The 27,928-nt window shown below is 38.5% G+C and overlaps 2 protein-coding genes across 5 annotated transcripts in view; one reads left to right on the top strand and one right to left on the bottom strand.

Annotated features, from left to right (window-relative positions):
• ECPAS (Ecm29 proteasome adaptor and scaffold) overlaps window positions 1–8,090 on the top strand; it is a 36,770-nt gene extending 28,680 nt beyond the window's left edge. The window contains exons 41-49 of the mRNA XM_053465879.1: window positions 236–427; window positions 761–975; window positions 2,643–2,686; window positions 3,305–3,497; window positions 3,820–3,964; window positions 5,378–5,483; window positions 5,828–5,916; window positions 6,834–6,905; window positions 7,798–8,090. Of these exons, the coding sequence (XP_053321854.1) occupies window positions 236–427; window positions 761–975; window positions 2,643–2,686; window positions 3,305–3,497; window positions 3,820–3,964; window positions 5,378–5,483; window positions 5,828–5,916; window positions 6,834–6,905; window positions 7,798–7,943 (1,202 nt within the window). The 3' untranslated portion in view covers window positions 7,944–8,090. The remainder of the gene's footprint in view (window positions 1–235; window positions 428–760; window positions 976–2,642; window positions 2,687–3,304; window positions 3,498–3,819; window positions 3,965–5,377; window positions 5,484–5,827; window positions 5,917–6,833; window positions 6,906–7,797) is intronic.
• Window positions 8,091–19,602: 11,512 nt separating this feature from the next.
• SLC24A2 (solute carrier family 24 member 2) overlaps window positions 19,603–27,928 on the bottom strand; it is a 72,167-nt gene continuing 63,841 nt past the window's right edge. For all 4 annotated transcript variants that reach the window (XM_053465884.1, XM_053465887.1, XM_053465886.1 and 1 more), the window contains 4 exons: window positions 25,493–25,636; window positions 22,490–22,579; window positions 21,811–21,977; window positions 19,603–20,705 (listed from right to left, as the gene is read on the bottom strand). In XM_053465884.1, the coding sequence (XP_053321859.1) occupies window positions 20,456–20,705; window positions 21,811–21,977; window positions 22,490–22,579; window positions 25,493–25,636 (651 nt within the window). In that variant the 3' untranslated portion in view covers window positions 19,603–20,455. The remainder of the gene's footprint in view (window positions 20,706–21,810; window positions 21,978–22,489; window positions 22,580–25,492; window positions 25,637–27,928) is intronic.

Raw genomic sequence — 27,928 nt, 5'->3', positions numbered from 1 at the left:
GATCAACTCTACCATACGCATTGCCATTTGTCAGTAACACAATAAAAGACCAGACAATGGACTGAATTTTCTTTGTTTTCCTACAAAACTAATAGTGTCTATTGTAATACATACCATATTATGAAACTTAATGAAAGATGGGTCTCTACAATAAGCACTTTGGATAATCCCACTGATATTTAAAGCATGCATTATCAAATGTATTTAATTTTCACTTTTTTGTACTCCATTAAAGAGCCAGCATACAGAACTGGTTGTACGTTAACAGTCCATGCCATCAGTCGCTACAGTCCAGATGTTTTGAAGAACCACTCTGCAGTTGTATTGCCTTTAGCTTTCCTTGCAATGCATGAAGTTTCCGATGAAGAAAAAGGTGATAAAGAAGATTCCAATCTTTGGAAAGAAGTGTGGCAGGAAAATGTCCCAGGTACACATGTTGGTCATGTTGCTGCTATGCTTACCTTCTTTGCATGCAACTCTTCTTCTGCTTCCCCACTCAGCGAAGTTGTACTAACATATAAGGCCCTCCATGACACTGCTCCTCCATATATTTCTGCCATACATTTCAGAAAAATACTCCCCTACTTGATCTTTACGTTCTTCCCATGGGCTAAGGCTCTACACCTCGCCAATAGAGTTATGCCATATGGAGAGCCAGCTTAGGATTTCTTGTGGTCTAATGAGTAGGTGACGTCTATAGTCTTGTGTAAAGTGAAGTCTGTAATGTCATTCTTACCATGTAATTTTTTTATTAATCAAGGAAGCATCAGTGGTGGCATTCGTTTGTACATGACAGAGTTGATCAGTATTACCCAGAAAGCTTTGCAGTCACCTTCTTGGAAAATGAAAGCTCAGGGAGCAGCTGCCATGGCATCAATTGCGAAACAGCAAACGGGTTCCCTTGTGCCTCCTCACTTGGGACTGGTGATCAATGCCCTTCTACAGGGTCTGCCTGGAAGAACGTGGGCTGGAAAGGTACCGTATTTGCTCGATTATAAGACGACCCTGATTATAAGACGACCCCCCAAAATCTGAATATTAACTTAGGAAAAAAAGAAAAAGCCTGAATATAAGACGACCCCAAAGGAAAAAAGTTTTACCAGTAAATGTTAATTCATGTAAACTATTTTTTTCAATAAAAGCTATGATTGAGAAAAAGATTTTTTGTATTTTAGAACCTGTCCCCCAGTTACGCACATCTGCCCCCAGGCTTGCCACTCCAATATGGCACTGTGGCCCATGATATGTCTTTTAACCCTCTATATGCCACTGTGCCCCATGGTATGCCTTTTGACCCCCTATGTGCCACTCTGCCTCCAGAAATGCCTTATACCCCTATATCCCATTCTGGCATTTAGGGGGTTAAAATGCATATTATGGGGCAGAGTGGCATATAGGGAGGTATAAGGCATTTCAGGAGGCAGAGTGGCATTAAGGGAGTTAAAAGGCATTGTATAGAGCACTCTGCCTCCAGAAATGCCTTATACCCCTATATGCCACTCTGCCATTTAGGGGGTTAAAAGGCATATTATGGGGCAGAGTGGCATATAGGGAGGTATAAGGCATTTCAGGAGGCAGAGTGCTCTATTAAATGCCCCCTTAACGCCACTCCAGAAATGCCCTATGCCCCCATTTAACACACACACACACACACACACCCTATACCCCCATTTAACTAACACACACACACACACACTCTCTCTCTCTCTCTCTCCCCCCCCTTCCCCCACTCTCCCCCCTCTCTTACCGGTGCTTCCAGCCGGGGCAGCGGGTTGACGTCGCCTTCTGCTGCAGCCGGAAGGAGGTGTGGCTAGCAGCGGGGGTTTGTATGCGTCCGTCGCGTATACTTTCCCCGGCTGTCAGAGATAAGAGACTATGATCTCTGACAGTCGGGGAAGGTCTATGCGATGGACGCAGACAACCCCCGCTGCTAGCCAAACCTCCTTCCGGCTGCAGCGGACGTTGTCTACGCGGATCGCGTAGACGTCAACCCGCTGCCCCGGCAACACAGCAGGAAGCACCGGTAAGTGTAAGGGGGGGGGTCGGGTGAGACAGGAGGATCCAGGTCCCCTGCAGCGGTGCGGGGGATCTGGATCTTAGTCTCCTAATCAGACCTCTTTTTGAGGTCTGATTAGAAGACGACCCCGATTAGAAGACGAGGGGTATTTTTCAGAGCATTTGCTCTGAAAAAAACCTCGTCTTATAATCGAGCAAATACGGTAATATCCTAACGATAAACGAAGTCCATGTTATTTGCATAATCTGAATATTTCTGTACATTATAAATTATGCGCTAATATTTATCCAAAACATAATCAAAAACAAAAATTATGGATTAAATTGTGACAGCAATGTATCTGTGTATAATTTTAAATAGGATATTCATTAGCTCAATGTAAGTTGCACAATTTATCATACAGCATATAACTAAATTAGTCGGATGTAATACTGTGGTCTGGCCTCATACTATGCACAAAAAATAATTGATTACTAGTGAATAAAATAAGTACCTTTTTTATGGGACATATTTGACACCTGATCAACATATAACAAACAGCATAAAAGTCTGTTTTTTATTGTGTACGTACATGTGTTCGTCTTAAGATACCATGACATTTTATATATCTTATTTTTACTTCCAGGAAGAATTGTTAAAAGCTATTGGAACAGTTGTTTCAGCTTGCAGGTTTGTATTTATACACTCTATTGTCTGCACATCTTCTGCACAATGGCTTTATTGCTCACCACTATGGCAAATAAAATGTAAATAGATGCCCAGTATCTGTTTAAATTTAAAGAGAATTCCTGCATGCTTCTCCTTAGTTCTTAAATGTTTTTTCTATTTAAATTTACCTTTTCGTGTATCTCTCATGTAGGAGATACAATGTTTCTTACACCCTTGGATAGTAAAGGAATTGGTTTGTTTATATCTAAAGTAACCATAGGTGGTAGAGCCTATGGATATAAGGTGTAACTCTAAAGAAACTAGCAGCTTCATAATTTCTAGAGGCAGGGTGGTTAAAAAACATAAACAGCAGAGCCATGAAATTAAAATAGAAAAAAAATAAATAAAAAATACCAATTCCCCACAGAACAAGAAGGGACACCCTTCTCTAATCGGTGTCATTGAGTAGTGGTTGTTGTAGGAGTGTTTCTGCATATGTAAGCAGTGCACATAAGTCAAGAGATTAGATGGAAGTGCAAATGTGTTTTCCAAAGACCACCAACAGAGTAGGTAGATAGACGGTTGGGCTAGAACAGTTAGGCTTTGTGACTGTCTAACATGATTGTCTTCCCTTTCCAGCGAGAAGTTGCAAGCGCCCTCCCCTGATCAGCCAAGTGTGGATGAGATAGTGCAGGCCGTGCTTAAGGAGTGCCGCAAGGAAAATGTCAGATACAAGATAAGCGCGCTAAAGTGTGCCGCCAATGTGCTGGAATCCACCAAGGTGGACCGCTTTCGTGACATAGCAGATCTCTTATTTCCGCTCATAGAAAAGGTACTATGAATGCACCAGCATTGTTTGGAAATTACAAAATAAGCAAACATTTGTCGACAGTTATAAGGAAAATACATTTGCAAAGCAAATTATTGTCCATCTCCAACAAATGTAATTTTTATATCATAAGATAAAATATTATTATTGGTTGATTTACCTAGTTATATTGGCATTTGTGGATGCTGCCAGTGACCATTAGAGGAAACCTCAGCACCTCAAATTGTGCAGCACATATACTTTCCTATGGCCAACTTAATGTTCTGATACCTAGAGACAATATTTTTTAACTAGTGTCTTTGATCTTCTCCATCATTTGATCCAGACTTCTCTGGAAACAATGGGAGCTCGCTCACCTAAAGACGATGATGAACATGAGGATGATAAGATAAAGGAGTTGCATATGGAATGTCTTTTGTGTGCCTTCTCAACGCTAGGAAAAGCCTGGCCCAGAAACCCTGAAACACAACGTGAGTTATGTGGGATAGAGTCAGCCCTTGATTTATGATTTATACATTAAAAAAATGTATATGAATGAAACAGAGAGAGCTACTCGGGAGAATGTCACGGGCAGGGCTATCGGCCGAGCCGTGACGTGGGAGTACGGGCGTAAAAAGGGTCAAACGCCAACCAGACTTCCGGCGCGTTTGGTCACTTTCCCCGCAGGGCACCAAGCAACCACCACCAACCCCAACCAGTCACCCCAAAACTCCCAGTGTAAAACACGCTGCCACCACCAAGAACTTTAAAACCGGGCTTCTTTGTTTGTGGGTAACCCATCAGACTGCGAAAGCTACACAATCCCCAAACTGATATCTATATAGTTAACCGCTTAGTAACGTTGACATATCTATATGTATACAAAAGGCTATCTCTAGGCTGAATTCGGTTAGAGAACAAAGACAGAACTGATTAAAAATGTTTAATCTGAGTATAAAATGGGTCACAGTGCTGTTACACAAAAATGCATATAAAAAGAGACATAGACTAAAATAGTACAAGTACAAAACAGTATAAAATAAAAGGGATAAAACAGTATCATATCATACTTCCTTGGAGCCTTGATGTTGTCTCTGTGATGGTAAAAACAGGCTCTCCCTCCATTACCAATTGCCCACCTTTTTATCCCCCCTCAAGACCGCCCTTTTCCTGTTACCTGAGCAAGGGGATGGGAGTAGGGGGTTCAGAACTATGACCTTCTGAAGGCGGGGTTATATCTGCTTAACTTTGGTCTGAGATCACAAAATATGTGATATGACAACGGTCGAGCTTGGCATAGTTATGACACCAGGATCATCATAATTCTCTGGTCCTAGTGATCATTTTCATACCAAACTCCACACCTGTATCAGTTGCCACAAGGACACGTTCGCGTAACACTTGCTATGGACATGCCTGCATGGCGTGTTTGGTCTCCCTGAAAACAGCACATCACAGGCATAAGGATGCAATGTACGATGGGGCCCAAAAGTTATGCACCCATCATATTTTGGACATTATGCATTTCATAATTTTACCCTGTCTCCACACCCCAGGGAGATGTAGCCAGGATGTCTGGCCCTTCACTCTTCCACAGGCATACCTTCCTGTCCCAGGTGACAATACCCAGCATGGGGTAATCAAGTTTATTTTGGGTTCTGGCTCTAAAAGGAAAGGTGTGAACAAATGTTACTGGACTTTAGCATCAGTCAAATCCCTTAACCCATTCAGTGCCAAGCTCTAGTTACTCATGCCGTGGCATGACAATTTATACATAAAAAAAAAAAATGTATATGAATGAAACAGAGAGAGCTACTCGGGAGAAAGAGTGACATAAAAAGTACTGAACACTTGCAGGAATGGGTATAATAAAATAAAAGCTATTTTTACTATTGCCGCAACAGGTTGCTACAGACTTGAGGTGTGCAAGCTGATGTCTGGAAGACTGAAACTCAGCACTTGGAAGGTCCAACAGGCAGTCCTTCAGTCCATGAATACATACTTTCAAGGGTAAGGTTCTGATTCCGAGCCCATTTGTTTGTAACACAATTAGAATTATAATTTGCTTTAGTTACTGACCATTCGAACACTTTTACTCTTTTCTTAATAAAAAGTCAGAGAAGATTCCTGTTCTCACTGACATGTGTCACTCCTGAGTGTTTTTTTACATTGTTTTTGGAGATGGGGTGCATTTGTTCTCTTAAAGCAGAATGAGCCACAAGAAGGTTAGGAAACAGATTCAGAGAAGTAGTAGTTATGTTTGAAAACAATTTTGCTAAACCTTGAACTTAAAACCTTGATAGGCGCTTGTTTATAATTTACTGGCAAAATGACAAAACCACGTTATGTTTCAGGTTACTGCTTTTGGAAAAGGAACACTCAGACAGCGCTGCCCTTACAGAAATCCTTACAGAAACGTGTCCGGCAATAGCACATTCTCTTGGTATGTCTGCCCAGATTGACTGGAACTGCATTCTCTTATTTCTCACGTTTACAGTCCATGTGTTGGGCCAAGTTGTTACTTTAGTTCTGAAACTATTCTGACAAAAGTTGTGTTGCAAAGGAAGTATTACAAAACATGTAAGAGGATGAGAATGCTTTGGAATGGTTTATGGCATGACTCTCATGCAGATAGGAATGTGTCTATTGTTACGCCTGTTGTACACCACACATGCCAAGTTCTTGCTGCTGCGCTTCTCCTATTTCCCAGCTGCTTACTTTCCAATCTTTACCAGTCCCTTCCTTTGGTCTGCATCACTTAAGGGATCGTTGATAGGATAGTTGTGGTTTTAACTCTATCACTTCATTATGGAGGTCCAACCCCAGAGGAATTCTGCTACAGGGAGAGCTTTGCTGGCCCTACCGAATGTGTAGTTAAATCAGAAAGATATTGTCAGCCTTACAGGTTGAATTTTATTATTATCTTTTATTTATATAGCGCCAACAATTTGAGCAGCGCTTCATACAGTACATATATTCAAGGGGTATGACAAGACGAGAATTGACAGACTAAGACAAACCGATACATTAGGTGGAGAGAGCCCTGCTCACAATGTTATGCAGGGCCAGCTCAGAACATCTAGTTATAGAAACTAGTGTTGACCCTTCATAATGAATAGTGGCATATGGGAGTTAAAACCACAATGCTCCTGTCACCTTTCCATTTAGTAAATAAACCCAACCGACTCTGCTATGAAACCTAATTTTATCCTTTACACATCAAAAAGACGCAATTATTTTTTTCCAAAGACAGCAACAGTTAGAAAGACCAGTTTCGCATCAATACTTCTGCCAATATATAAAAAAAAGATAATAGACCATTGCTATCAGTTTTCTAACTTCATTTTATGTTATTTACAGAAAATAAAAGTTATTCATCAGTACGAACAGAGGCAGTGTCGGTATTAGAGCTACTGCTTCAAAAACTGGAAGGTGAGTTGATGTTTAGAGAAACCATTTTTAGATGATATGTAGACTTGTGCATCTGGATTCATATTAGTTACAATTCTTACGAAATTTGCCAGTTTCTTCAATTTGTACAAATGAGGAGGGACCCCCAATGAAATAAACTAATACGAAGCAGGGGGTCTCCTTACCCCGCAGCTTCGCTTCTTCTCTTGCCCGTATTTGTTCTTCTGCCTTGGTCCTCCTCTCCCGATGTCGTCTTTCTTCATCTCTGCTGCTCCGTGAACCAGGCCTCCCAAGGCACTTCCACAAAAGGGTGCAGCCTCCGGACAGAGGCTGTCCCCAGGGCTCCATCCTTTTGCTGAAATACTCCAAGAGGCCAAAATAATGAAGGCGGATTCATGGAGAAAAATTCTGACCTGTCAAATGGCTTCCGCAAAAAGACAGAGCCATGAGGGCAGCCTCTTAAGTGTTCCTCCAATTGGGGAGAGGCTCCGTCCTTTTGCAGAAGTGCCTGATACACGGAGATGCGGAAGAAGACATGTGGAGAGGTGGATGAGGAAAGAAGACAGAAGGACATGAAGAGCCAAGAGATAAGCGGAGCTTCCGGGCAAGAAGACAGGAACACAGAAGTGGTCAATGGAGAAGGTAGGAAGACGGAGAGAGAGCGTGAGTATGTGTGTGTGAGAGCATGAGAGAGTGAATGAGGGTTAGTGACAACAAATTTCATGTAAAAAGCCATCCAGACTTCATCTGAACTGAAAGGGCAGGAAACGGAATTTGTTGTCCAAAAATGAAACTAAAACTTAAATTTGATTCAGTTGGAAATTTGGTAAAGCTTTAGTAATTACAACAATGTATAGTTAGCTTTTTTTTATTTGTTTCTGCAAATTTCTCATATTTGATATTCTATTTGTAGATGCAGAACAGTGGAAATGCCTGACCGTAGACAACAAGAACATACTCATAGCATCATTATCCACAATGGAAACAGACAGCAGGCCTGATCTCAGAGAAAAGGGGTTGTCACTAAAGAAAAAGCTGGAGAACTTAGACTATAAATAGAAAAGGATATAAATAGAAAAACGCACCCTTCGCATTTCAGTCCCAAACACACAGCTGTCTGCTCTGGAAAAAAACAATGAACACAAGATCCCACCTCTTCTGTAGCATGCATCATTCCATGCCTAAAATAAATATTTACGTGAATTATGTTCTCTTTATCATTGTCATCTATTTTTATATCCACGTGCCACCTTGCTGCGGTTTTATTTTTGCTATCAGTCCTTGGTTAAAAATAAAACTGCTTTGAAGAAGAGCCAAAGAAAAGCTGCCGTTTTGGTCATGGGACTAGATAGATTGGTAAACCTGTGATCAATTGGGCTCCTACTTGGTTTAGTCACGGAAGTGGTGCAATTATTTAAAAGTTGAATGGAGCCTCAATGTTCTGTGGAGCCATCATCAGCCAATAGGGGGAGCAATGAAAGAGAAGCTTCAGCTCTCCCACTCCTCCGTATTTTGACAGTTCTTGCTGTTCTCCTTTAAGGAAAATACCAAGGGGATGGGGAAAGGTGCAAGTGCACGTGAGGGATTCTGTAGATTTCTTCCAGACATTTGCAAGGGGGATCCCATGATAAATTTAAAACAAATTATTATATAGGCAAATTAAGGTTCATATTAATTTTCATTCATTTTAAAAGCATCAGTTACAGATATTTATATAGGGAAACATAAAAAAAGAAAGATCTGGCAACTGTTTTTGGCTTTGACATGGGTGCATGGCTGCCCACTGCCCATTGGACTCATTTGATGAGCTCTACCAGTAAGCGAAATACCCCAGCGACTCTGGTGGGAAGCAATGAGATGTGTGATGTAGAGACGCTGCGTGATCAGAGGAGGGAGATGTTGGGCGCCGAAAACCGAGTCAGAGCAAGAATGTTAGAGGAGACAATGAGCCTGAGCTTGAATGAAAAATGAGCCTGAATCAGTCAGGTCACTGAGGGGTCCTCTGAACCATGGATCTGTTGTGAAAGGAATGGTGGTGCAATGTCCCGATGAAACCGGTTTGATCGGGAGATGAAGGCATTCAGCGGAGTGGAGGCTTCAAACCTGTGAAAAAGATTAAACATTAATAAAGAAAGGAGACACATCTAATGAATTAAAGCTGATAAATGTTGAGCATTTTATTATTTCTGATATTTTAAGAACTGAAATAAGATACATTAATTCCTGATCCAAAGAAATGCCCTTTAACGGCTAAATATCTTGAAGCAATCCAGTAAAAAAACTGCCTGTGAAAATAGAAATAAGCACCTAAAGCAGCAAAGAATGAGTTAATATTGTTTATTGCTCTTTATACTCTTTCTCCTCTTGTAGCTTTCCTGCATCATAATAAACAAACTGCTTACTAACATCTCACGCCAAGCTCTTACAAGACAGAAAAATCTTACTGCATCATCACAACCAGCGTGCTTACTATCATATCAAGCCAAGCTCATGCAAGATAGAAAATATAATCAAACTCATTTGGATTACTATGCCAGATAGTTTATATTTTGTATATGACGTATGTTAAGATAACATAAAAGGCCAACAGTAATGCTGACTAATTAGTTGCCCCAGTTGTGTTCACTCTTAAAAATGTAACAAATTAATAAGAGTTGCAAACAAATCATATTATACAATCATACACTCACCAGTATATTTTTTGGAGATAAGCATAATAAATAATCAATAAAAAAAACTATAGATTTAAAGCATAATTGTACAAACTAACCATGGAACAATGCTACAGATAATTACATTAATTAAGGCAATATATTATATGTAGAGTTATAGTGTGCTATTAAACAATGATTGTTATTCCTAGAAAATATATATATATGAGTTACATTGGCAAACTAGTGACAAAGTGGCAATACAATTCTATTATATTTAATTTACTTACATAATGAATGATTCCAGTAATTGTCGCTCATAGACAATATATATAAATTCTGAAAATGAATCTCTTAAATTGCCAAATGAATTAACAGTACATCAGAAACATGTAGTGTCCATAAGCAGCTCCTCAGGACTTTCTACTTCCTCTTCTTTGATGTGCTGAACAGGTAGTACAAACTTCTAACCGAACCCGAAATAGTCTATGAACCACAGGAACAGACCTTCCACGTGACCTAGACGGATACCCAGATGAAACCAGGCTATGCAAGAAAACAGAGAAGCGTTCTACGCCTCCATGTGGTGGAACCACCATCGCAATTCCATTCCTCCATGGGAATCGGCATAGTGAGATATGCGGCCTTCAAATCTAACCTCGTGAACCAGTCCCTTTCTCTCAGTAGGTCCCACAAGAGGTGTAACCCTTCCATTTTGAAATGTCGATAGGTAATATGAAAATACTGAATATGTATTTTGGGCTGCTTAAAGTTTGGCTAAATCTTAGAATTTACCTTCTGTACATTCCTTTGTCTTGATTTTACACTTGCACTCATTCTATGTCAGCCTTTGTTGAATATTGTGGTGGTAGTAACTTATTTTGCGTGTTTTTTTTTACAAAAACGATACTTCAGGTATAAAATTACAGTTCCTGGTATATGTCACTTCAAAACAACACCCCAATATGTGTTCAACAACATCTCCTGAGTTAAGTGATACATGTATTGGATTGTCAGGTTATTTGGAGGCTAGAAGGCCACATTTGGGACATGCACAATCCAGTTTTTCAATTTAGATTTTTGACATCTGGTCATTTGGGACATCTATGAAGCCGCCGATTCAATTTACCTCATCAAACCATACATTTTTGAAAACTACATGCCCACGGGTATTTCTAATGGTGGTATTTTAACACTTTCCATGCACTATTTCTACCACCAACCTTTTTTTTGTGATATTTTTTTCTTGACACAAATTGTATTGTAAACTCGGGGTCCATAAGCGGGCACAATTCACCTTTTTAACTCGGGATTATTTTAATTTCTAAGAACAATCATTACAGCTACTAAGCAAATAGCAGCAGATGGGGATCAGTTACACACATTCTTAGAGGATATTCTAAAAAAAAAGGTAAGTTTTAACATATGAATATCATTTCTATTTCTCCTATACTCTTTTCTTCAGAATTTTAAAAAAGCCCACCCATTTGTAACCAATCTCTATTGAAAATTCACTTTTATTGATCTATTAGGCAATCACTGTTAAAATAAACCTATTATCAGTTTAGCCTAAACGTTCTATTTCTTTCTCACATACCTTTTCTTAACATATTTTTATATCCTTGCAAGAAAAAAAACGCAACTGAAGAAGATTTGTATTTAATGTATTGAGATTTTATTGGATTGCAATCAGCATTAAACAACTGAAGATGATTCCTCAACTATTTCAATGAAAACAGTGTCTTCTTTGCATTCTCCAAGCTCCTCGAGAAGACGGAAAGTGAGTGCATCCGGTGAATGAACTTGTTTCACAGACCTAAGAAAAATATGAACATCTAGATTCAGATGATATAATCACCAATGACACTACAGATTCTATGATTCCCAAGCCCTTCTAGAAGATCTATTAGCTACAACACCTACCGTAGTACAACCCCCCAATACCATAACATTTTCCTGCATACGGAGTTTATTTTGTAAACTGTTCTATCATATTCGATCACATACAGAAAACAGGATGAACATAATTCATTCAATTAATTATGCAGATAATGTTGCCACCAGACTAATCATCATCCGTTTTATTTACAGAAAGTATTTTTTTCTGCCGTATGCAATTCCTAAAGCAAGTTTAAAGAATTGAATATGTTATGAATTTGGGAACTTACCTTTTGGCATATGAAGATGTCACCCAGTTTAGAATGTGCAGTAAAGGTTTGTATAGCACACGGCCGAGTATAAAAAAGATGACCATGAAGATCAGGAACCAGTCATTGACCATTTCATCAGCAGGCATCTTCATCAAAACTTCACCAGATTTTTCACCTTGATAGAGAAATGATTTTGTTTAAAAAAAATTTGTTTAAAAAACAAATTACTGTTCATTTATATATATATATATATAGTACCATTCAAAAGTGTGGGATCACTTAATGGAAAAACAAGTATATTTGTTTCAACAGCAAAGGGGTTTTGAATTTACACAACACAACATGCCACACAACATGCAACGGAAACACAGCAGTCATGGTTGCTGATAAAGGACCCCTGTACGGCTATTTCATTAAAAATCGTCCGTTTCCAGCTACAACAGTCAATTACTACATTAGCGATGTCTATACACTTTGGGCTGGGGTCTTTTTTTGTTGGTAAACCAAGAGGTTGTTTAGAACGTGGAAACCCAGCACGTCCAGGAGGCCATCAGTCCAATAAATACAATCTTTGGGAGTGACACCAATGCATTATTTAGTTATAAAAGTTATAATGGATTTTCAAGCAGATGACAGGACGGTTTTATGTAAAACCATTTGTGTACCAAAATATTTGACACATAAAGACACAAATTAAGCATTACATAAATGCCAGCACTGTAAATCTAGTAAGCTTCAGTATGTTTTAGCCAGTTGCTATTTCTATTCTATACTAAAATACCTTTTCTATGCTCACTATTTTTCCTTCCTGGCTCTCCTATAGGTAAAGGGTTGACACCCCAAAGCAGGACCCACAGGATGAAAACTCGCATACACATCCAGCTCAGAACTACCATGTGTACAAAATGACTGCTTTGCTTTACAATCTATTTTAGCGATACCATCTATTGTGAGTGCAGCAATTATGACATCATCGCTCTGGAAACATGTCATGATAGAAATGTCTCATTGGTATAGCAGACACTTAACATTGATACCATAGACTGCATTCTGATATTTAGTTAATTCCTATTAACCTGGATTAAAATATAATTCATCGATGCATACATAACAAAGACCAGTAGTCCACATGTTTCACTATTGTATATAAAATCCATGTTGATAATTTGCTGCTGTTATAATCATGATATTTATACTAATACTTAATGTACTAATGTACATTTAAACTTGATGATAGGACACGTCTTTGTAAAATCATTTTTTTCATCACAAAATAAATATTAATGTATTAGAGAAGCTAGCCTTTTTATTTTAGTATTCTATCTTCCCAGTAACAGTCCTGTAATACAGGCCTGAATGCCTTAATACATATTATGTTCAAATAATAATTGGCAAGGCTCATCATGTGGGCTCTTTAGTAAATACGAACATTTTTTTAGTTTAAGAAGGTCGTTTGCATTCATGAAAAATAATGCACATTTATGCTATTTCTGAATGTATTTAGTTTTGATGCATCGATTTATATTAGCATTTGGGATTTCAGTTGTTTGGTATTTTGCTTGCAGATATCTGTTGTAGGCATAGGGGCGTACTGTATCAACACTGATTTCAGATGTAAAAGTCACTCAAATATGATTGTGATGGTAAGGTACATTATTTTATGTGTGGTAGGAACCTAATAAAGAAAATTAATTATTTTGGTTGTGCATAGGTTTTTGGGGAATTATAGGCGGGAGATGTAGATCATTAGATGAGTGGCGGCACCGAGTTGGACCTTTACAAAAAAAATACTGCAGTTTTTCTGAAGTAATACTGCAGTTTTTTGGACATGAAAAAACTGCAATACTGCACTTTTACTGCAGTATTACTGCACATTTACTGCACTTTTACTGCATTTGTACTTCACTGTACTGCAGTTGTACTGCAGTTATTTTTGTACGGAAGTACAAATGCAATAAAGCTGCAGTACATTGAAGTACAACTGTAGGTTTGCAATATAAAAAAAAATGCAGTAAATGTGCAGTAATACTACAGTAAAAGTGCAGTATTTTCGTAAGGGGAGGATATTTGAAAATAAGTAAGAACATGGAGGAATCGCTATGAAGGATTTTAAATTAAACCCAAAAGCATACACACAACCAGTAAAGAGATTGACAGAGGGGAGAGATATTAGAATGATAGTTAAGGAAGATAACTCTAGCAATAGCATTCATGAGTGATTGTAAGGAGACAAGATGGGTATGAAGGAGATCAGCTAAGACAATCAAGATAATGAAGACCTTTAGCTGCATCTTGTGTTAGGAAGGGGCAAATGTGGATTATATTTTTGAGATGTTGGCGGCATTTTTTTTAAAACAGACTGAATGGGAGGTGTGAATAAGAGGTCAGAGTCAATGATTACACCAAGGCAGCAAGCATATGGTGAATAGGTGAGCTTGGAAGTGATTGTGTTTTAGGAATCATGCAGACATCCTCATAGAAACAGGCAAGGCAGTTTGTGACATAATCTAAATAAATGCTCCACAAATGCCTTAGCTGGAGGTACTTTTTCCACTATTATTTGGTACCATACCACCAATGGATTGGAATTGGAGCTAATATAGGACATAACAAGAGAGAGTTGTAAACTTTCATGTGGTGTATTACAAAACCTGCAATAAACAAACATTTTTGCATGGTGTTTACCTTTATTTGTTGGCTCCTGTAGAAGTCTCTTGCCTTCCTGCTGTGCTGCATTGAATGTTAAAATCGCGTAGAATGGAAGCCATGGCTTAAAATTGTTCAAAGAACTGTGAGGTAGGACCTGGTGGGTGAGTCAGGAGAAGAGACTGGTTCTGCACTAAGCCACTGAGACTGTTATGTAATTTAACCCCTTCAGTCCCCGGCAGAGGACTAGAAACCACAAGGCCCTGGTGTGAAAATGCCCCCCCCAAAAAACTTCAACAGCTGGTATGTCACATCATCTCCCCTTGACCCCCCGTTCAAACATATGTAAACATACTTACACAAATTACACACACTCACTCACTTACACACGTACACATTCATTCTAACACACACTCCAACTTACCCCATTTACACATCCAAGCTCGCACACAATTACACATCCATGCTCACACACACAATTCCACATCCATGATCACATAAATACACATATATACATCATCTCCCTCTCGCCCTTACTTACCTCTCACCTCTCCAGCAGCTTTCTCTCCGGCTACAGACCCGGTTGGAAGGGCTCTTTCTAAACAATCTTAAGCCCGTACAAGGACACAGGAAAGAGGGTCCCCTGTAGTTATGCCACTGGTCCCAGAGGTTTTTGGTCCTATTTTGACAAATGATGGTTCAACCATTATTGTCGTTTCCTGTGAAAAGTGTACCCATGTAAAGTATCTAAGTATCTATTGCTTTTTTAAGGAGAAAAAACAAATTAGTTATATCATGAGGGTGTTTTCTGTCATTTCATCAGGAGCATTTGGACAATTTTCAAGGACATGTTTGGCCATCAATCACTGTCAAAGTTAGCCGTAGCAATTTCCTTCGCTTTTTTTTTTCTTAATTAAAACCTCTGTGTGGCTTAGATGTTTTTTTACAGGTTATGTGTTAGGGCCAAAATTGTTCTGTTGCATCTCCTGGTTGTGGAAATACTCCTATTCCATAGTTTTTTCCTGGACATTACAGGGCACAAATTGGAGCATGGATGTTACTGTTTCCAAACATGACATTTTCACATTTTGCTTTAGTGGCCCTAGGTCTCATTTAGGCCTTTTTAGCACCACCCTTATTCAAATTATCCCACAAAAAGTATATATTTCTGTAAAGCAGACAACCCAGAGTATATCATCAGGGGAATCTGGACACTTTTTATGCAGCCATGATAATAAGCCTTAACTGAAATAACCTGTCAAAGTTGGGTGACCTCTGGGGCAGCATTGGGAGTTATCATTAAAATGGTGGAATTTTAAAACATCAAAGTATCTTGTCCTGGACATGATATGGGAGAAAACAGGGGGTGGATGAAATTGGCACTGTGCTCCAACAGGAATGTATGGTGGGCTACTGAATCAATGCCCTACCTGGGGTGCCAGGCCTGGCTTCTGCCCCCTTGATCAGCTGCCTGACACTGTGCAGCTGAATGGTTTGCTTGAGCTGCTAGAAGCTTAAAAAATCACTGGCAGAAAAACAAATAAAAAATTATATTGACTCAATGATGCCAGGAGTGGCAATAAGGGGGGGGGGGTTGGGGTACCCAACACTGGTCAGGCACAGGTTCTGTACACCTCATTTATCAACATTAAACTGCATTAAACACTCTCAACCATTCTTCTTTACTTAAAACATTGCCATTGACTTATGCCATCAGGGGGGTCTACCCTGTGTCAAACCTTTCCCATTTACAAAAATACATACCTTACTACTAGAGAGGTGTTCTGGTTATAGTCAATACAAATATTAAAAAATATGGGTTCCAGTGCCTATCCCCAAATTACGCTATTAGTAACAAAGGGAAAGGTTGGCACTGTGTATTATTTGTTTTAAAAGGGGTGTGAGTAAAGGAGGCAAAGGGTAAAAGTTGACAATGAGTGATATTTTTAAAGGGGGACCCTGGGGCAAAGCTGGTGAGGATGGCTATTTTCATATGGTTGTTTTTCAAAATAGTGGATATAATGTATCTGCAAAGGAGCACCAAGTAGAACAATGACATATCCTTATTTTAATGGTGTGCAGGGACGTAGTGATAAATTTTCATTTTTATTGGTGATGTATGTTCTAGTATTATTTAATTCACTTCTGCTTTCTTTTGATGACCTAACTATATGGCTGTTTTTACTAACTATGAGAAAATGACTGCATATGATTACTTGTCAGTGATTATCTAGTGGCTGCCTGTGGCCTAAATTAGACATTGCAGATTGTGGACATTATAATTGTCAAAGGATCAGGAGGACTCATAGCTTTGCCATTCTTTTATTTTCTCTATATACTAAATCTGTTACGTTTTATTTTATTATCTAATTAAAAAATGCTTTGTTCTATTTGACAGTCGTAGTACACATTCATAGTCTGATACTCTTTTAGGCATGTTTCAGTACATAGAGGCCTGTTGAAAAGACCAGGCCTGGGAGGTATTTTTATAGGCTTATTTCAGTATTTGAGGCCCTGAGGGTAACCATAGCACTGGATCGTATGTTTGATTAATACCCCCTCTGGAGTAGATAATAGAATGGATACTTCCCCTGTAAGTGGAAATCTTCAATTTCTTTACACTTGCAAAACAAGAAAAAGAGAAAAAAAAATCATGCAATATCTCTGAGAGAAAAACAAAATAACAATAAATAAATATGAGAGAGATAGAAGAGAGAGGGAGAGAAGAGAGAGAGAGATAAGAGGGATAGAGATGCCTTATGGGGGAGCAATCCATTGCCCCTGTGTTTTTCAGTGCATTGATCTGTGGTGAGACTCTTTCTCATCGGTTCAAAGCTGTTTATTATCCAAAGCTTAAACATAAGCACATCTGCTTACATAAAAAGCTCAAAGTGTCCTTGTTTGAGGTCCAAAGTCTTTTTTTTGTGTGTGTGTGGTTTCCCAGCTAATCAGTGAGCTGTTCTATGCTTGCTGAGTTCAGGACCACCTCCCCTGAAGCACCCTGAAGAAGCGGAAAAGCGAAACGTGTAGTGCCATGGAGTGTCATGGAGGTGGTCATACAAATCAGGGGCTGGTTTAAAGGTTGGCACAGGTTGGTATTTTTATAGGCCATAGCGGGGTACCTTAGGGGAAGGGTGATAAGAGGGTAAATGGTGGTTTCTGCCCTTTTTTTTAACACGGTCATAGGTTATCAGTTGGCCGATGGTCTCCTTTTTTGGTATGAACATAAGGTGACAATGCTTTCTGGTTCATCATAAACTGACAGACTATACCAGAGTAAAGCTTGTCGCGTGTATAGTCAGAATGTTATTACCAGCTTTGCATAGGCCAAGATGAAAGGCACAATGTTAGATATACATTGTACATCGCTTTTAGCATATTACAGTTGTCTTATTTTTATTTTCCCTCTTCAAGAGAAAAAGGAGATTAACAGAGTATAAACAATGTAACCAAATCAAATCAAGAAAACACTCCTGGGATGTAGCATCATCTGTGCTTTTTTTGTAGACCAGAAGAGAGGACACTATGTGTATCACATCCACGTCGGCACACCATTACCCTAGTCCAGCCAAATGAATGTCAAGGATGCGGTAGTATAACAGTTGGTTCCTAATGCAGCAATTGTAGACCGTACCATGATGTATATTGAAAGGTTGTTTTTATTAAGATACATGAGTCAACATCTAGTATGTCAAAATAATTCCCCCAAGAGTTTTTTGTTGGTCTCTCTTTTGCTAAAAATTAAGTGGACACAATTAATTATTGCGTTTAGGTTGAGCCACGCTCACTGCTAACAGGTTGATAAAATTAAGTACATAGGCATGCCATCTCCATAGACAAATATTGGTAGGGTGCTATATACTAATTTAGTATCAACTAAATTAGTATAAAACACCCTGCCATTAGACGTCGGAGAGGAAGAAATGTGTTGTCTGGAGTCACGCTTGACTGGATATCTGATGGATAAATCTGGGTTCACCAGATGCCAGGAGAAAGACATTTAGTAGAATGCATCAACCACAGAAAAGGTGCTCAATTAACCAGTGCATATTGGGTGAAAAATAGCAGCTGCAATATAGTCATAAAACTTCTCAAGTTTATTCGGTCACAATCTAACCAAAAAAAGAAAAAAAAACGTAAGCAAAACAAATCCCTATCTCACGCGTTTCCCTATGCAGCTTAATTATAGATCCTTTATCATGTATTTTTCTCCTGATGTGCACTGGTTAATTAAGCGCCTGTTCATTACTGTGGTTGAAAAATGCTGATGTCGAAAAGAAGTCGTGTTCAGGTTGCACTCTAGGGATCTTTTCAAACAAGTAAGCAGTTTATTTTGGTTCATCGTCCTGCTTTTCAAATTTATGATTAGTAGGTAGAACGCATAGTGCCTATTGTAAAGTTTGGTGGAGGAAGGATAATGGTCTGGGTTTTGTTTTTCAGGGTTTGGGCTAGGCCCCTTAGTTGCAGCGAAGGAGAATGTTAATGCTACAGCATGCAAAGACCTTTTAAATAATTGAATCTTCCCACTTTGTGGCACCAGATCAAGGAAGGCCCTTTCATATTCCAAAATGGCTATAACCCTGTGCACAACGCAAGGTCTGTAAAGACATGGTTTAATGAGTTTGGTGTGGAGGAACTCGAGTGGCCTGCAGACTTTGAATGTCAGTTGCGAGCCAGGCCTTCTGAACATCCTTGCTCTAGTAGTGCTAAAATCTGATCCACTCCAACTTCCAAAGTAAGGCTTTAGTTACGACCAAGGACTCACAGAGGAGTCATGTGCTGATGCCTTTCGTGGGGAAAGGCGAAGATTGCTTGTAAGCTATACTATGGAGAAGAACACAATAAAACCACTTCCACCACAACTGCAAGCACTGGTGCCACCACTACCGCAAGCACTACCAGCAGTCCCTAGAGCATAAATATCTGGTAGTGGAATTTTTGGTATAAGCATATCACAGCAATCTATGGAGCACTTGTCTGACCCCCTTGCCAGCCCTCACCTGTTCTTTGATTACCTACGCAGACATGCAGCAGTAAGCTCAAATGTATAGACATCAGGCACTAGTAACTGACAAATAAGTATCCCATTAATAGTGAAATGAACTACAGAATTAAAAACTCAATTTGAAACCGTTTAAGCTGAGTGTTTTCAGACCATATCCTATTCCTACCTAATGGCAGGCTGCATTTGCTATTTCTATAAATATATTTTTTTATACATTTTTATACATTTTAAAAAATACGACATAAAACACACATTACCATCCCTCATTTTTATTCCATTAATCAGTTTATTGATCCATTAATAATCTTCCAGTCTTGCAACCCACACAGCTATGCTTACTGTGAAGTTAAGGTTTTATTACATGACTGGGACTAAGTTCATGATCAAAAGCTTGTTATACTTACTTTGTTTTTACCTGCTTGGTCATGAGTTACAAGGATGTGAATGTGACTTATTGTGAATTAGGATTCATCATTTTCTGATTCTGTATTGCTTCAATACTGTGATTGATAAATATACATAGGGTACCATGCCACATAGAATAGGAAACCCAAAACTTCTCTTTTACACATCAAAACCAGAAACCAGTTTGACACAGCTTCATTGTACTTATTTTCACAACTGGTGTTCTATGCTACATAGTGGCTTTAAATTCTTCATGTTCCAAACCCCACAACACCCCCTCTCTTCTAGACTAGCGGTGAAGAAGTGTTGAATACTACCTTGGTGAAGGAACTATAAGGTCACTCTATTCATGGCTAACAGATACATAGGAGTCCCAACGGAGCCAGTGTTGGCTTCTACAATTAGGTACCACTTTAGCTAGTGTCTCTTGTTTGTTAAATATACCCTGCATGTTTATATAGATTATATTGAAAGAGAGTAATAGAGAAACACAACGTGCATTAGAAAATGTACAATAATAGGTTGTATAGTCTTTACAATCTTCCGTAAATGAGCTACAAATTGATCTTATAAGCATTGACGCACTGGTACTTCGTGATGCAAGTTGCAGCTGCTTAAATAATCATCCATCTCGATTCCTAGATAGGCAGAGACTGCTTTGTGTAAACCTTTGTCTTCCAGAGCTTCAGGTTCACAATTCTCCATAATCCAAGTCTAGACAGTTGCAGGACACTTTATGATACGGTTTTCGAGGAGAACGCTGATTACAAGGAAAACAAAGTACAGGCCAAACATTGTGCATCCCAGTATCTTGTTCATTTTCCACTTGCAAAAGGCGATTGAAATGATGACAAAAATAAGCATGATGAAAAGGAGTATGATGGCGCAGAACAAACCGTTGCTACTAACTGCTACGGGCTTCATATTGTGACAGATTGAGAAGAGGAGCCAAGGCATGGGCAGCCTGATGGGGATAGAAAAAAAGAGAAAATTAAGTTTTTAGTAGATTAAGATTAATTGCCGAGCTACAAAAATTGTTTTACATAATTAAATGAATGTATTAAACTACCCACAGCAGCCCTGGGGCAGTTTCCCACCAATTCCCTATGCTTGCCTAAATACTAGTACTGTTGGGAGCATTACAGACTGCAGCAGATAACTTGTGCAACATAACTCACCTAAAGTCTACACATATTCTGTATATAGAGGAACAACAAAATCTTACGTATACTAAATATAAAGCTCTAAGAACACTTGTTGGAACTATATGACTGAAAATATTCCCACGTGTGTACATCCGCACATGGCTCTACCTATACATAAAATAATAAAGGCCCTTTACAATAATGTATTGCAATATCTATACACGGCTATAACAGTATTAATACAAATTCATATTTTAATAATATTATGACTTTTATGACATTGGATTCTAAATTAAACATTTTTAAAAGAATAGACAATATGTAGTTGCCCCCCCCCCCCGCATCTATAACAGCCAGGGCTGGTGGAAGGACTTTTATAGAAATTACTTACCTAACATTATTAATAGATTTTAGATGATAAACACATTTATTTCATTAAAAAAACTTGAAGGGATATGGAAAATCCATAGTCGCAATTATGTTTTAAAATTGATTTCAATTAAAACATTTGTATTTACAAAATGAATTTATTACCCGTTTTCCCTGATGTAAGAACTCAAACCTCAATCAGTCCTCTGTCCTGATGAATTCTAATGAATTTTGTAAATACACATTTAATCATCTCACTTTCTTGACTTTAATTATGAACATCATAATTGTAATGAGCAATCTAATGTATTCATAATAAATATGAATAAAGTGTATGTTCTTCATGTTGCAAAGTGAATTTGGCTCAATAAAGAGTGAGAAAAGTAGTTACAGCATATATTTATTTTTTATCAACATTTCCATCCTTTTCTCAAAAAAACTTTTTCCACTGCTTCAAAAATTCTATGCAGATGTTGGTTACTGGTTAGTTGGTTAATGAATACATGAAAGGAATTATTTTTGTGGTGCCTGACGCTAAAGAGCAGTTCTACTTACCCCACCGTGATGTCAAATATATTGCTTCCTACGGAGCTGGATACTGCCATATCTCCCAGGCCTTTGCGCGCAACGATAACACTAGTTATAAGGTCAGGAATAGAGGTGCCAGCAGCTAGTATAGTTAGTCCCATAATTTCTTCAGTAATTCCAATAGTCTCTCCTACCTAAAGAGATATAGAGTTGTACCATGTTAGCTGTAGAAAGAGACAGAGCAAATTTGGATTGGAAAAATGCCTTTATTGGCTAACTGTAGTATAATAGACCACAAGCTTTCTTCATTTTATATTAAGAGACCCAGATAGTCTTGAAAGCTTGCAATCAATTATACTTCAGTTGGACAACAAAATGTACTGTATCATTGTTTACCAAATTTTGTCCTGTTTTGTCATTGGCATAACGTGTTTAATACACTGCATAAGGAAACAACGCAAACTAGTTGAACATATTAATTTTGCATTTTCATTTCAGTGTTAAAGGATCAGTCGTATAAAAATATTTGGGATGACTGCTCCTTTATATTATATCTAACAAAGTCCCCCGTTCTTTGGAATGTTTTAAAATGAAAAGTTCAGGTTAGATGCAAGTTTCTAATATACACGTACCCAAATGTATATTATTTATGAATGGTTGCTATTTAACAGGAACACAAATTATTTAAAAAAAAAAATCATCTTACCTGATGGGCCCACCAGACCATTAAGTAAGAGAAAATCGCAATCCAAGTAATTGATCCAAAAAATGTTATTGGAAAAAACTTCCTGGAAGACTGAAAGAAAACACGAAGAGTTGCCAGAGGGTTAATTATAAACTCCTCATACCCTACACAAGAAGTGAAGTGAGTGGACAGTATAGGGGGTCCTACCAACCTGACTAAAGTCACTTGCAAAACAACTCTGAAACTGACTAATCATGCAACTACAAATTTGGCGAGTTTCAGGTGAGGGTATGAGAGTTCCAAGCAGATTTGCAACATCAAGAGTGCTAGATTGAAACATATAGAGCTGCAATACATGTACTATAATATGTGTTATACACCAATTCTAAAAAATGTTTATCTTTAAATGAAAAAAAAGCTATATGTCTTTCTGTTAACTCTACTAATCTGTGTAAAATCCCTTTCAGTTTAAATAAATGTAGCAATTGCCAAAATGCCAGGATTCTATTGAGGGTATGAAGAGTTGCAGTCTGGCCACTCTACTGAACTGTACTGCATGTAGTCCTCCATTTTTAAATTAATATCAAACGGATATAAGAAAAATACTAAAAAAGCTTAACTTCAATATGTTACTTCAGATACATTGCTTCTATTTCGTCCAACTAGGTACAGTTTACATTTTCCATACATCGTAGCCAAAATGGCCTATCAAGATAATATTATGCACAGTATTTCTTTGCCCAGCATCTCCATAATAAAAAAAACACTTCACAAAAGCATAATGCATGGAACGCTGCAGTCACGCTATGCATAGTATGCACTGGGAAAGTGGGGAACAAGCTCAATGTTATTATTTTGTTGCAAATGCCCCTTTGATGTTCAATGCTAGGAAGCAGTGTCCTTTGTTATACTGATATTCCCAAACCACTCATGTCTTTGGATTTAAATCCAATGCTCTTAATTGCTAGGCTTCAATTAATGTGGAATGGAAATTACCAACAGATCATATACATATTCTTTATCCAGCCACGGCTTTTCTGTTTCATTGTGTAATTCCCAAGAGGTATTTAGTGCTGTGACCAATATGGGTATGCTACATGGGGCTTTGTATCTCAGATACATTTACAAAGAAAAGAGCGTGCTTCTGGTTTGAGCAGTATTCATATTATAATCTGACTGGACTATTCCGCTGGCATGAATTAAACTACAGGAAAGGGGCATGTATGTTGTAAGGTACAATTCCCACGGCACCAATTATTTTTACCTGGCATTATTCCTAAATAGTAAGCCAGTGGTCGGGACATGTGCATTTGCTCCGGATGTTGGGTTTTTATCTTGCTCCTGCTACTGGGTCTCACCTCTCGCTTAGCTAATGGTTCATTAATAGAGATTCTTTAATATTCTAAGCATCCATCCTGATACACTGTGATATCACAGTCACATTTCATAGCATCATGGGCTCTACAGACGCTGTCAAGCTCATGCTTTTCTGCATCTGCGAAACAAAATCTTCTGCATCATTCTACCTTGTTATTTAGGAAATTGTGGATTGCCGCCTTCCACCTACCTCAAACATAAATCTTTTCTAGGCAACCTAAGCAGATGCTATTAAAAATTAGATTGAGTGTAGAAAACAGTTCATCTTTTAAGCACCATTTACCCCTGGTAGTTTACACTTTCTATGTAATATTGCTTGAGGCTTATTAATCATAAAAACCGTTGTCATTTTTTCAACTTCATTTTATAAAGCTGGCCTTCTTGTTGGGGAGCCACATACTAAAACACATCTGAATGCATGGTACTGTGAAAACGAGCTGTAAAGTAAATTTATCAATTTAACAAAATGCAAAGTGAGTTAGCAGAATAAAAAATCTAAATCACATCAATATGGTCTTCAATATAGCATCAATTCTTCTAGGTACTCTTGCATGTAGGTAGGTTGTTCCAAACTGTTCCAAACTAACCACAGTTCTATTGTGGATTTAGGCAGCCTCAGTTACTTATCCCTTCCTGTAACCCCAGACAGACTGGATGATGTTGAGATCAGGGCTCCGTGGAGGCCATACCTTCACTTCTAGGACTCCTTCCAGTCACTGTTTGTACTTCTCAGCATTAAGGAGACCATTAATTCTGACCAAATTTCCAACTCCATTTGCAGAAAATCCTCAATCTTGCAAGGACCCTTCACCATGCCTGCAAGCACTTGTACAGCTCTGTGCCTACATTTTGCCTTTTTTCTGCACCCCAGTTTCTGTGTTTTTGTGTGTATAGTGGTGTCCCTTACATTAAGATAATTTCTGACCAGTCCTCTATGCACCCAGTCCTCTATGCTGAGCTGATGGCATTGCCGTTTGCGAAGGGTAAGCATGATGTGTCTTTCATCTTTCCTTGGTTGACTACTGTGCCCACAGCCCTCAACATTGACCTTTTCTTTTGTGCTTCTTCAAAAGAGCTTGGGCAGAACATCTGGAAACCCCTGTCTTCCTTGTTATTTCTGCTGTGGACAGAACATGCTGATGGAGTATAACTACCCTGTGCCTTGTTGCTGTGCTCAGTCTTGCCATGGTGTTTTGACATTAAACTGCCTTCAGCAACATAACCGTGTTAGTGAGTTTCGCTGTCCCTTGCCCAGTTTTATTCTCCTACACAGCTGTTTCTGTTTTAGTTAATGATTGTGTTTCAACCTACACATTAAATTGATGATCACTGGCAGCCTATTTGGTATACTTGTTTGATGCCTACAAAGTCTTGTGCAGGTATAGGCAAAGGGTTGCCACACCAAACATTGCTTTGATTTAGATTTTTTTCTTCGCTCTGTTTGCACTTTGTTAAATAATAAAAAATAAACTATTACCATATATATTTTTTGAAAGCATTCTACCTTATTTAACTTTTCACTACACTGTAGGTGATTCCTCCTATGGCAGGACAGAAGTGGGAGTGGACAGTATATATTTGCATAAGAGACTTATACCAATACCCCTAAATATCACTCACAGAACAGTAATTATAAGCAGTACTCACTGGATTGCGGACATCTGGCAAAGTTATCCACAACGGGAATATGATTGGTAGTACTGCAAGATACACAGCCCTCTTGCGCCTGTTTGTGGGCCATGACAGGGTGAGGGGGTGATCCTCTTCATCTGTAAGCTCTGCTTCAGCCAGCTAAAAGAAAGGCAGTTGTTAAAAGTATGTTCACCGCCAAAGCTACATTCATTAAACCCTAGGCCATGAGCTAAAATATTGTGATGGGCTAGGAATGCTGATAATTCAAAAAGGACAGCCATACCCTTTAGGACACTTGTTATGTCCTACACACTCATTAACCTTTAGCTACTTTATAAATGTCAAGTAAAATGTCTCAGCCAGATAAGCTCTTCATATTTATTCTGCAACAAAGCCATTGTAATTGGCCTTATGCTACTTTAGGAAAGCCGGCTGCTTGCCCAAATAGTTATGGAACCATCCTCAAATATTCTGTGCCACCAGTGCATTCAATCTCCTCAACTCAAGTCTGGGTTATGACCTTATGGCCCTCCATTCACTAAACATCTGGTGCATGGTACAAGGAATATGCCTTAGAACCAACTGATGTCCAGTCCAAACTGTAGGGTAACCCTAGATAAAGTACAATCAAAATGAAAAATGATTTACTCCATATAGAACCACCAATGAAAATAAAACTCAACTTTTGTATAATTTTCTCCCTAAAAAGAAAGCTACTAAACCTATAGAATAAATTAAAAGAAGGAAGAAGTTTTCTGCAGCAAAAGTTTTTTTTTACCCCATTCTCCAAGTTGTTTTATTCGTGTAAAAATGTCCTTTTTGCGCTATTTTTGAAAGAGAATTCTGAAAATAACTCAAGGCTTGTGTTCTGATTAGTCAGGTATGCTGCTGGCATAGTGCATGCGTCAGGTATACGGCATGCGGAGAGCTATGATGATAAATTGTTATGTGCGATAAAGTTCGGAAGATTAATATGCCTTTTTAGTGGTTCTTGTCTGTTCTAGCAAAAAATATCCCATTCATCAGAAATAATGCAATTGTGGTTTTCCTTAGCTATCCTATTCTCATTAACAAGAAACGCATTTTTGTTCCAGAAATATGAAATTTCACTTTGCCACAATAACAGAATTGGAACCATACTGCACCATGTACAACTGTAGGAAGCTAGGAGGCATCTATTGTAACAAACAATCCGGAACAATTGTTCTAATGTGTCTAGTGGTCCTTTATTGTAAGCTGTGTTGGCGGTGATGCCCTAGGCCCCCTCCCTGATCGCCGAGCCCATATAGCTCTTTCTAATGCTAAGCCTGCATAACCTTAATAGTGTAAAGGGGCCGTTGGTGAAATACAAAATCTCCTCTGTAATGGGCCCATGCAGCAGCGGGACACTGGGGATCCTGATTGCCTAAGAGGGTTGTTTTGATTGTACTTCACTACCTTTTGTCTCAATCCTCTTGAACCTCAATACTTTCTAATCTCACTAGAGCAGTTCCCAATTCATATTCATTAATGTTGGCAATTCGAACTTTATGGTTAAATTTAAATCCCGCCAACCATTGTAATACAAACAAAATGTTATACTAATGCAATCTATAATGTTACATTCAAATCAAATTTCTATCTTTTCAGTATCGGGATTTATTGGTGAAGATCTTATATTAGTACCTACTTTCCGAGTTTATTTTTCCATGTAGGTTAAAAAAAGATTGTTATGATTTCATGTCATTTATCTATGTTTCATAGGACAGCAGTGACGGCCAAATGTGTTCCTTTTCCCATTCATCATAACCCTGGATGTCTCCCAAGTGTTAGCAGAGAAAAAGAGCATCCTTTCAGGCACAAAATAAAGCTGGAAGTGATTAAACAGGATATGTCCAGCACTGCTATTAAGTCCATATGGATATATTCCAAAAAATACAGTAGAACTATTTAACCCTTTCATGACACACATGGCTAACCATAAACAGGTGGTCTCCTGTCAGCAGAACCCGACATCAGTACACCACCATAATATATGTAGCTCTTTTTAACATAAAAAAAATAAATTGGGTCATTGTTCAGCAGTGACCATTTAAAGAAGCTACCACTTTAACTATTTGGCTTATGACATATGGAGATCTGAAATTGTACCATGATATCAGTTTTTTAAATTGTAATTGTGAACAGCAGGGACAGTGGGCTTGGAAACTGACCAACAAAATGGAGTTCATCGACAAGAAACCCTGGCATCTCGCATCACATAACAGATTGCCATCATCTGCCATGTACTACAGTATATCTCAGTTATGTTCTGTTATGCGTTTTAAACTTGAAATATATTCCCTAGTCTTTTTCATCCCTTAAAAATTTCATTATCTTACATTGTTACTTTTCTGGACATTTTACACAATTACTTTGCCTTTTTTTGTTTATAAACAGGAAATATGATTATATGCCCCCCCCCCACCACCA

The sequence above is a fragment of the Spea bombifrons genome, chromosome 1 (genome assembly GCF_027358695.1).
Source record: "Spea bombifrons isolate aSpeBom1 chromosome 1, aSpeBom1.2.pri, whole genome shotgun sequence".
Taxonomy (NCBI): domain Eukaryota; kingdom Metazoa; phylum Chordata; class Amphibia; order Anura; family Pelobatidae; genus Spea; species Spea bombifrons.
Note: the sequence above shows the minus strand (reverse complement) of the source record. Positions and strands in the feature narration are given on the sequence as shown.